General features: G+C 33.7%; 2 protein-coding genes across 5 annotated transcripts in view; one reads left to right on the top strand and one right to left on the bottom strand.

Annotated features, from left to right (window-relative positions):
* Positions 1-12280, top strand: part of LOC120353712 (DNA-directed RNA polymerase II subunit Rpb4-like) — a 53843-nt gene that overhangs the window by 35966 nt on the left and 5597 nt on the right. The window lies entirely within an intron of this gene.
* Positions 4854-12280, bottom strand: part of LOC111055375 — a 31329-nt gene continuing 23902 nt past the window's right edge. For 3 of the 4 annotated variants that reach the window (XM_039438502.1, XM_039438503.1, XM_039438504.1), the window contains 3 exons: positions 11689-11875; positions 8690-8757; positions 4854-5254 (listed from right to left, as the gene is read on the bottom strand). In XM_039438502.1, coding sequence (XP_039294436.1) covers positions 5093-5254; positions 8690-8757; positions 11689-11875 — 417 coding nt within the window. In that variant the 3' untranslated portion in view covers positions 4854-5092. The remainder of the gene's footprint in view (positions 5255-8689; positions 8758-11688; positions 11876-12280) is intronic. The other variant, XM_039438505.1, reaches the window with a different exon arrangement.

The following is a 12280-nucleotide window of genomic DNA, read 5'->3' as shown; positions in this document are numbered from 1 at the left end:
ATAATTCATCCTTGGAAAAACAGATGATGATTTCGTCTGTGAATAAATCACAGACGAAATATATTTTTCGTAGTGAATAAATCAAAATTCGGGTAAGTAACAGTTTTGGGCTGTGCCTGTTAGTACTTCCCCAATCATTTTAAAGAAATGATTATCAATGAAATAAATCTGTTTATCAATGAATAAATAACGAGCAAAGCTCGGTGCCCCGATATTTGGTATTAATAGATAGAATTTACAAAATGTACTTGTTCAGATGATATCTTTATTCCAAAAACCAAACCATTTAAAGATACATTTTGTTCGACTTGTGTTATTTACTCCTGTAATGTTAAAAAGTAAATACTACCAACAACACAACATCAGTGACAACCTATTCCAATTCATGATAAATATCGGGGCACCGAGCTCCGCTCTAGAGTACCTACAAAAGCATATACAAATTATTACGAAAGAAGAAATTATAATAAATATTCATAGTTCATACAGAAAGGTTCTATCTAATCACAGTGGATTGAGATTAATTCGCAGAGGAATGCAAAAATTTCTCTCACAAAAGCATGTTAAATTTTAATCCTGATTCATGTCACGTGAACCAAATCACAGAAGACCATCTCAAAAAGATAGCTTATCTGATTGGTTCTACTGGAATTAATCAGGATTAAAATTTAACCGGCTTTTGTACAACTGTCACTAAGTACCTGATTGAATTATGTACAAAAGTTCAACAGCTGAGTCATAATTTTGTCTCAGTCCCACACACATGCACTCGCTCACTCACTTCCATCATCAACAGACGCCGAAATTATCAGATGTTTTTCCAAGGATGAATAAATTCTTTTAATGTCCTTCAGCGAGTTTCCCCAGGGATGAGACCTGGTGTAATCGAATTTTCATATTATAAACCTACTATGTTCTGAATTTCGTGAGAATCGTTTGAGCCGTTTTCGAGATCCGGTGAAATACTAACATCTAAAAATTTAAACATCAAAACAGAAATTGCTCGTTTAATAGTATAAGATTTAGAATACAGTACCTAAACTTGCCGACATTATATATTGTATGAATAAAATCGTTCCAAATTTGTATGAATGTTTACCAAGATTGCTATGCAATATTCTTTTGCAATAAAGAATTATCAATGATATTATTATTCAACTTTTTATAAGTAACCTTAACATTTGAAAAGCAAAGCCTCCCTTACTTATCTTTTAATATCCTATTAAAATATGTGTCATGTAGTTTTTCCTGATAGTTCTTCATGTAGGTAGTTCTTTCTAGTCCTCCCGAACAAGAACGGGTGCACTGCTAGTCCCAAAAATAATATCAAAAAAATACTTTATTTCTATTTTAAAGAGATAAGAAACGATGGTATATATTTTTACAATATTATGAAAACAGAAAGAATTCCTCACAAGACCAAAGGTAAATAATGTCCTTTGGAAGATTAGAATGTAGAGGTGCGTACAGATATACGCGCCGCGAACATGAGCAATTCACTTTCAATCAGCTGATTATATCTGTATTTTTACAGAAACGGTAAAATACAGATATAAAAAGCTTGGCATCAGCTGATTAAAAGTGAATTGCTCATGTTCGCGGCGCGTATATCTGTAAGCACCTTAAGATGTGAATTTTATTGTCATACACTGACTAATGTTAAAAACTAAAGAGTTGGGAGTTGGGGTACTTTGGGGGGGGGTCATTACACATGGATGGGGGGGGCATAACACTTGAATTGGGGGGGCCTTGGGGGGGCTGGGCACCCCTGCCTATTACCATAGGTAAGGAAAGTATTGCTTTCCGAAAAAAATTAAGGTACCCAAATTTCTAAATTTCTATACGTTTCTAGGTCCCCTGAGTCAAAAAAAGTGATTTTTGGGTATTGGTCTGTATGTGTGTGTGTGTGTGTGTGTGTGTGTTTGTGTGCTCCTAATCAACCGATTGACTTGAAATTTTTAACTTAAGGTCCTTGTACCATGAGGATCCGACAATAAGAAATTCAATAAAATTCAATTCAAGATGGCGGATAATTACTACAAAACCATTCTTTTCACGTTTTTCTCGAAAACGGCTCTAACGATTTTCTTCAAATTTATACCATGGATAGCTATTTAAAAGCCCTATCAACTGACATGAGTCTTAATTCTGGGAAAATTGCAGGAGCTCCGTAATATTATTGAGAAAAAAGAACACATGGTCGAGATATCTCATCTGTAGAACACAGCTGTTTTGACGACTTTTAAAAAAATCATTGAATTTCACATCACACAAAGGAAAAAGTTCTCTGAAAACAATTATTTAATACACATTATACAGTAGTCGTAGTTCCAAATATGTTGCCGCCAATCGTCATTATATTATTCCCCTAAATTATTCTCGTTTAAGAATGAGGCTTACAGTTCAATGAGCAAGGAAAGTTGTGTGAGTGTACCACACCAGATTTTTAATAGTAGGTAGTCCTTTTTGGTGAAGCTATGTGAGAAATGTGACGCTGGTAGTCTCTCACACTGTGCCGTTGTTAGGTACCTTACCAAAACAGTAATAATAAACAGTAGTCGACGGTAATCGGCTTGAAATTTGGAACATAAACGCCCTTTACCAAGGGATATCCTCTTATTTTATTGTATTTTTTTTATATTTTCCTTATTTTATATTTTATCTGAGGGGAAATCTTGTAACACTACACGCTAAAATTAGCAACAAGTGTCATTTATGGCAACACATGAAGCATGATAACAGTGTGTTTTATCCATCTAAAGGCCGTTTGCACAGTCAAAGCTTAAACTGAATTCAATCAGCAGTTGGCTTAAACTCAAAATGAATCACATTATAACAAACGAGACTTGATACGTATTCAATCCAGTTTAAAATTAAATTTAGTTTAAACTGTCACTGTGCAAACAACCCTTATAAGTTGAAAATGTCTAGTTTCTACGCTTTTGGACACAAAATTAGACTTAAATTATTGAAAGTCGAATGTAATCTACCTTTTGGATTTGTTACTGTTTATAAAATATTTGGGAGAAGAGCTGTTTTGTACTCAGTCGGCTGCTCTCTCTTCGCCATACCTATATATGATTTGTAATTTGTCATACATGACATTTAAGATCTTCTCGCTTTATCAATTACATTTAATAATTAAATCCGCGACCATATTTCCAATTCACAAAATAATATTTCAAAAATTGAATGGGTTTTGATGTCATGTATGACAAATTGTAATGTCATGGAGTGAAATGAAACAATTTTTTAGACACAGTCTATCTACAGCCCAAATTAATATCAAGCAAATGAGAGAGATTTTCATTTTTTTGGCCAAAACGACATCATTCTGATACCTTTACATAATGATTTTTTGTCAAAAAATAAAATAGCATTGCAACTGCTCCTTAAACTTCCAGGATAGATAATAGTTGAAGAGAGAACACGATTATATTAATCAGATTGGTGGAATTCACTCTTGTTCAAGACATATTATGAGCCTTGGATTTCTTGATCCATTACAAACTAATTCATTTCAATCTTAAAATTTGATGACATATTATAAGAAATTGAAAATGATTGATTTTCCACATCTGAGAGGAGAGAGAAAATATTTGTTTTGAGACAAAATAAAGATGAATAATACCAATACAATAGGTACAAGTATGTTTAAAAGAGAAATAAATACCTACAAAAAGCATTGAGCTTTTCTTCCATTTTTCAATCAATGTAATTCTGAAAGAATATTATTGAAATATTCTAATATTATAAATATGGAACTCAGGTACCCTACTAATATTATTCTTGAGTTGATAACAATAAAATATTGTACATCTAGTGTAATATAGACTGTTGTTTATCCTTCTTCAAAGTAATCAATTATATTTTATCCGTCAACAATGGCTGAGTAATAAATTTTCTTACTATTGTATTTTTATATAACTTTAAAGTAAAAATTACTCACATTCTTTGATGTGGCGACGTCCGTTTCGTGCTGGTGTTGCACATTTTCAAGCCAATCAGAAACTGATCGAAGTATTTAAGGTTATGAGGGTGAGTAATTTGTAAAATTATATATTTAAGAATAAATTTTCATAATAATTGAGGAGAAATATTTTTAAATTAATTACATTCTTACATTGTTGAAAAAACGATCTGGCAACGTTTCAGAATTAGAAAAAGATAGAACTATCTGCTTTGTCAAATGATAGACAAGGATAGCAACACTAGTGTTAATCAATACTGCCATTACGAAGTGGACCTCACTTTATATACAAAACAATCTAGCAATAGTACTTTACGTAACAAGTCCGGTAACGATAATTTACCGCATAAGTATGATTGTTTCTGAGGTGAGATGAAACGTAGTTGAGGTAAATACGTTACCGTACAAGATACGTACAATATTCTTTGTCATACTTATCTGAGAAAGAATAATATTACTGAGAAACAGAAACCATTACCTGCTGCTGCTCGAGCTACTGCAATCTATAAACATGACCTAGCCCGTAGCGCCTAGTTCATAACAGACAGACTCTTTGAGCTCATATAAAATAATAAAGGCCTAAATTATAAGATTTCAGATGAGTTCTTATAACTTGAAACTCCTTAAATGAGTTCTTTAAATCATTATTGAGTCAGTATATTAATTACTCAGATGCTATTAGGACTCAGTAGAGTCCTAACATACTCGACTAATTATGATCTCTTTACAGTATAGTATGCTGTAATGAAAATCACATGTTTTCTTGTTCTGCAAATAGCTGTTTACCGGCTTGATTTAATGCATGGAAAACAGCTGCAATTGAGTAAGTATGACAAAAATATTATGATAATTCACTTTCTTGTTTGGGTAAAAAAATTGAAAATTAGCCTTTTAAAAATTAATTTTTTATTTCTCGCAACATATTTCCACTTCAAAGTAATTTCAAAAATAGCTTTGAGTCCAAGAACACTAAAAAATGTAAAGTACCCTTTTTAACATTTATATCTTTTATTTTTCACAATATGTTTCCATTATCTATTTATTTTAATTTTATGATGCTAACTATAAGTGATCTCCTCTCTGGATCAATCCATCTGCACATCCCGTTCTTCTCACCCTCTCTCATGGTTTTGTCTCTTTCTCACGCATGCCGCCTTCTTCTTCTTCTTCGTGCTTGCTTGCTTCTCCCTCTTTCATGGTCATTTCTTCCTCTCTTTTTCGCTGCTTCTTTCTTGCTTCTTCATTCCTCTGCCTAACTTTGAAGATATATTGTCTTATTCCCTCCTAGAAGAATGCAAGAATCAATAAGGGAATCATATTATGATTAATCGCATATAAATAGTTGGTGAACAGACAATAATAGGAACGAATTTGAATATTGATTCTAGGGACCTATTGCATGAGAAAATACAAACTAATAATAGTATTAGTAATAGAAAATCAATAAAATATTAGCTTGTATTTTCTTATTTAACAGGGCCCAGAATGTATTTTTACAACTGCGGTGTCAACAATTTTCTTTCAAACATTTCCCTCTATAATACCCTATATGCTAATAGAGTATTGCCTATACTTTATAATTATTTTATTACATTACATTTATTACATTCCTTAATCACAACATCAAATTAATGATTGGGAGAGAATCAACAGGATAAATCCAAAACTGTTCCTCTCCCTAATTTTGATAAAAATAGTCCAAATGAGGTTATGAAAACATTTTATAAAGATCACAAAAATTTACAGTCCAAATATACATTATACTAAAAATTTTGTATCTCGGTTGATCAGAAAGATGAAACAAATTATTATTACACTTGAAAATGCATTAATAAATTGAAAAATATTTAATAATTTCGAGCATTCATTGCTTAGACTACTATATCTGATATAAATTCAAATTCTTGATATGTTGGCCAACACTCCTGTTGAATCACTCCTTCGTCATTTGTCAAGATAATATAACAGGTTAATATTGAAAGTCCATAAGCAAAGAAAGTGGGTATAGTAATTTATAATTACATAATTTATTATAATATATGACAATTCAGCTGTCAGCTGGATTATCAATTGCATGCAATGATGCATGCAATTAATAAATCTACGCCACTTCAACTAATTCTCTTGACTTTCAAATATACTCCGTACAAAATTTCTTCTGACTTGGAGGAATATGCGGCGTAGAGAAATTGAGGAAGATCAGCCACTACCTCCGTAAACAAAGCCATAGTGCATTCGTGTGACGTCAGCACAGGTAGGGTTCCTACACAAATAAAAATTCGTTGATTTCAGCTTATTCATATCAGCTAGTGTTTTGATTGGTGTAGGATCCCTACCTGTTCTGACGTCACACGAATGCACTACGGCTTTGTTTACGGAGGTAGTGGATCAGCTAATTACAGTGATGGATAGAGTCATAAGTAGAAGCGCAGTTGCCAATTTGTCGATTAGAGTCAGTCGACTGAATGCTACCAGAGATGAAACTCCGTAAGTTTAACATGAGCGCTCGAATACTCACTAGAAATTAGAGAATGCTGGCCGGTTCAGAACGGCAACTTCGCCGCCGTTTTATTCCTACGTCTGTATGCCTTCTCTGCTGCGCATGTCCCTCCCAAGTCCAGAGTTATTTTGTACGGTGTATACAAATCCTTTACTAATGCACTTCAAGTGCCGGTTGCACAACAGCCGGTTAAATTTTAACCGTGATTAATTCCACGAAAACCAATCAGAGAAGCTGTCTTTTCAAAAAAGCCTTCTCTGATTGGTTCTCGTGAAATTAATCACGGTTAAAATTTAACCGGCTGTTGTGCAACCGGGCCTCAATGTTATCTTGTTACAGCCTCGGAAAGAATGAAGGAGTAAGACAATTTTGTTGGCCAACGAACTCGATCTGGTATGATGGTTCGAATTCAATTCAAATTCAAATTATTTTTATTCCACACTCATAAATACATATACGTACATGAATCAAACAAGCTCAACATGACAATACAATACAACCAAAGTGTAATAATAATAAACGGTAAGTGAAAAAACCACTGGCATAAGATGACTCTTGTTCACCAGTGGGAGTAGGAGATGAAATTATAATACGCTTATTGAAAGTATTGTTGAAAATTTAATGTTGATTGATAGAAGCATTCAAAAGTTATCGTCGAACATTCAAACAAACCAACGACGACAACTCGAGTCTCAAGTAAAAGGTAGGAACTCGCTACGCGCGTTCAATAAATGAATGACAGTAAATAAATACGGCTGTACTTACAAAGTTTTCATGGCTAAGAATGCATTGTGCTACATAGAAGCTGAAAGCACATTTATTCTTCTCCTCCTCTGAAATAAATTCAAATTCTTGATATGTTGGCCAACACTCCTGTTGAATCACTCCTTCGTCATTTCTCAAGATAATATAACAGGTTAATATTGAAAGTCCATAAGCAAAGAAAGTGGGTATAGTAATTTATCATTACATAATAATTATTATAATATATGACAATTCAGCTGTCAGCTGGATTATCAATTGCATGCAATGATGCATGCAATTAATAAATCTACGCCACTTCAACTAATTCTCTTGACTTTCAAATATACTCCGTACAAAATTTCTTCTGACTTGGAGGAATATGCGGCGTAGAGAAATTGAGGAAGATCAGCCACTACCTCCGTAAACAAAGCCATAGTGCATTCGTGTGACGTCAGCACAGGTAGGGTTCCTACACAAATAAAAATTCGTTGATTTCAGCTTATTCATATCAGCTAGTGTTTTGATTGGTGTAGGATGTAGGGATCTTGTGCTGACGTCACACGAATGCACTACGGCTTTGTTTACGGAGGTAGTGGATCAGCTAATTACAGTGATGGATAGAGTCATAAGTAGAAGCGCAGTTGCCAATTTGTCGATTAGAGTCAGTCGACTGAATGCTACCAGAGATGAAACTCCGTAAGTTTAACATGAGCGCTCGAATACTCACTAGAAATTAGAGAATGCTGGCCGGTTCAGAACGGCAACTTCGCCGCCGTTTTATTCCTACGTCTGTATGCCTTCTCTGCTGCGCATGTCCCTCCCAAGTCCAGAGTTATTTTGTACGGTGTATACAAATCCTTTACTAATGCACTTCAAGTGCCGGTTGCACAACAGCCGGTTAAATTTTAACCGTGATTAATTCCACGAAAACCAATCAGAGAAGCTGTCTTTTCAAAAAAGCCTTCTCTGATTGGTTCTCGTGAAATTAATCACGGTTAAAATTTAACCGGCTGTTGTGCAACCGGGCCTCAATGTTATCTTGTTACAGCCTCGGAAAGAATGAAGGAGTAAGGCAATTTTGTTGGCCAACGAACTCGATCTGGTATGATGGTTCGAATTCAATTCAAATTCAAATTATTTTTATTCCACACTCATAAATACATATACGTACATGAATCAAACAAAGCTCAACATGACAATACAATACAACCAAAGTGTAATAATAATAAACGGTAAGTGAAAAAACCACTGGCATAAGATGACTCTTGTTCACCAGTGGGAGTAGGAGATGAAATTATAATACGCTTATTGAAAGTATTGTTGAAAATTTAATGTTGATTGATAGAAGCATTCAAAAGTTATCGTCGAACATTCAAACAAACCAACGACGACAACTCGAGTCTCAAGTAAAAGGTAGGAACTCGCTACGCGCGTTCAATAAATGAATGACAGTAAATAAATACGGCTGTACTTACAAAGTTTTCATGGCTAAGAATGCATTGTGCTACATAGAAGCTGAAAGCACATTTATTCTTCTCCTCCTCTGAAATAAGATACGGAGAAAACATTGAAATTGACATTTATTTAGGCCATTTCTTCATAAAATAAAGCAATAATCAATCACACAAAAAGCAATAAAATGTATATCATAGTTATGAAGAATTCTACTTGAATGAGACCTTGGAAAAAGCCTGACATTGGATATTATGGCGAGGATCTCTCTCTCTTTTTTTGGTAGAGAGTTAGTGGGGAGGATATTTTTAATATTCTTTCCGAAGAATGGACATTGATATGTCCAAAGCTCCGCCAATTTATGTAGATGCATAACAATATGATTATTATCTATAGTTATTATATTACAAATTGCTTTTCATATCATATACAGTTCAATAGTTATTTTCTTAGTCTATATTATGTAAATTCATCTATAACTTTGCTGTATTGTAAGCTATTGTATACAAGTGTATAAGCAGTATATATTGTAATCTACATAAATAAAGTACTCAATCAATCAATCAATCAATTCATCAAATGATTGAATAAATAAATAAATAGAATCCACAGAAATTAATAAATGAATTCCTCTTAAGTGCACAAGCTTGTCATAGAGAAATAATAAGAGACGAAAATAATGCAAAAATTATATTTAAGAAAACTAAAAACGATATCGTAACATTACTTCAAACAAAGACAATTATTTTGATATGTTACACTAAAGTGAGTAGGTACCACGTTATAATAGCAGTGGAGAAAGATGGAGAACAGCGCTGCCGATTCTCTACCCTGCTACTGCCTTCTATAGAGGATACCGGTATATCTAATGTAAACATTACTTCAAACAAAGACAATTATTTTGATATGTTACACTAAAGTGAGTAGGTACGGTACCACGTTATAATAGCAGTGGAGAAAGATGGAGAACAGCGCTGCCGATTCTCTACCCTGCTACTGCCTTCTATAGAGGATACCGGTATATCTAATGTAATATATTAACTTTACATTCTTGTTTTAAATAATCAATTACCGTATATCTTAATCGTCAAAAAAATACTTTTACAATGATTAAATTATAAATTTTCACATTGAGATTGAATATTTTGTTGATATTATATAATCTACATTGTTAAAGAACGATCTGGCAACGTTGCGGAGCTAGATAAGGATAGCACTATCTGCTTTGGCAAATGATAGACAGCATGGATAGCAAATCAAGATCAAAATGATCAAAGTTAGTAGACTGTCTACTAACGTTGAATCATGATCCTTAATCATAACATATGATAACGAATGATTTTGATTCATTGATTGATTGAGTACTTTATTTATGTAGATTACAATATATACTGGCTTATACACTTATATACAATAGCTTACAATACAGCAAAGTTATAGATGAATTTACATAATATAGACTAAGAAAATAACTATTGAACTGTATATGATATGAAAAAGCAATTGTAATATAATAACTATAGATAATAATCATATTGTTATGCATCTACATAAATTGGCGGAGCTTTGGACATATCAATGTCCATTCTTTGGGAAGAATATTAAAAATATCCTCCCCACTAACTCTCTACCAAATGATGAGGAGGAGGAGGATGAGGAGGAGGAGGAGGGGGAGGAGGAGGAGGATAAGAAGAAGAAAATAAATATTAATTCCAATAAGCATTCCTTACAACATAATATGCTTCAATCCCTTCCAATCAAACCCATAATCATTAATTTCATGATCATGGCATTTATGAATGCTTTTAGGCTGTTTGTGATTTTGACTTTGGTTGCATTTCGTAACCCTTACTGTATAATAATGGCTCCTGGTCGATATACGTTATGTATATACAAAGTGTTTCAGAAGTAGTGTCGAACATTTCAGGGTATTGCTCCTGGATGTTAGGAGACTACAATTCCTATATTCGTCAACCGCACGAAAATAGTCCGATGGAAATTGGAACAGCTGAGTACTCTTTTAACGCCCCCTCCACCAATCAATGGCATCAATAGAAGTTGCCAATTCGTCAAGTGTATTATAAATTAAATTGTATATTTATATTCAGCTGTGGACAACGTTGATGAGCACTTATTTGGTAACGTTGCTCTCATCTGTTCTAATGTCCATCGGACTATTTTCGTGCATTGGACTACAAATATATACAGAGTGTTTCAGAAGTAGTGTCAAACATTTTAGGGTACTGTTCCTGGATGATGGGAGACTACAAAAATGTCGTATTTGAAGTGTCCAAAACTCAGCAATTATCCTTATAACTGTTTAAATAATGGTGAAAAGTGGTCATGCATGCAGTACGAAAAGAATTAATTTCTCTGTTATTCTACGATCAGTCTTAATAAATAAGGTATTCTTGAATTTTGATAAAATTTACTAACTATTTTGTCTCTTGTGAATTTTCTGTAGTGAACGGTTTTCGTGAAATTTGCAATCAAAAATTTAAAATGGCTGACATTTTGAAAATTTACATCGAAAATGTTATATTCTATTTTTTAAAGTTGAGTCTTTATACCATAAATATTCATGCCAAATTTCAGATCAATACATCATTTCGTTTTTGAGATAAAAATTCCTAGGTGAAAAAAACAAAATGGCAGCTATAAGGATAACCGCTGAGTTTTGGACACTTCAAATACGACATTTTTGTAGTCTCCCATCATCCAGGAACAATACCCTAAAATGTTTGACACTACTTCTGAAACACTCTGTATATATTTGTAGTCCAATGCACGAAAATAGTCCGATGGACATTAGAACAGATGAGAGCAACGTTACCAAATAAGTGCTCATCAACGTTGTCCACAGCTGAATATAAATATACAATTTAATTTATAATACACTTTACGAATTGGCAACTTCTATTGATGCCATTGATTGGTGGAGGGGGGGTTAAAAGAGTACTCAGCTGTTCCAATTTCCATCGGACTATTTTCGTGCGGTTGACGAATATAGGAAATCTGTTACCTGGATCAGTAACTGTGGTAGTCTTAATACAATATTCAACTATATCCAAGGCTTTGGTAGCTTTATCCATAGGATCGTCCACTAAGTATGCATCAGGCAAAAATGTGTCCAAAACTTTTATAACACCTCTTGCAGCTAAAATTTTTCCCTTAATCATAAGTCGTTTAGGATTGCCATTCGCATCAACCTGTAATTTCAAAAAATATATAGTAGACTATGTAAAGATTCCAGTATTCCACAAATTGAGTATTGCCAGATTCCATTTCCAAAGTTTGTTAATATTTTTTTTATAATTAAGTATTTCATGGGGCCACTTGAATGTCTAATTAGGGAATCACTATAGTGAGGTCCACTTTATAATGGCAGTGGAGAAAGATAGGAGAACAGCGGTGCCGATTCTCTGCCTTGCCTCTGCCTTCTACAGCGGGTAGCTGATAACTGTACATCTGGCGTAATATTAACTACTGTTCACTCATGTTTTGAATTAATAATCAAATAATAATTAAACTAGTGACCCCCTGGGTTGAAGAACTCGCTCATGAACTGTTGTATTGGTCTCTGAAAGTACTCGCTCATGAGCTTTTACATGTGT

Source organism: Nilaparvata lugens, chromosome 11 (genome assembly GCF_014356525.2).
Source record: "Nilaparvata lugens isolate BPH chromosome 11, ASM1435652v1, whole genome shotgun sequence".
NCBI classification, from domain to species: Eukaryota; Metazoa; Arthropoda; class Insecta; order Hemiptera; family Delphacidae; genus Nilaparvata; species Nilaparvata lugens.
This window is presented reverse-complemented; position numbering and strand designations above follow the sequence as displayed.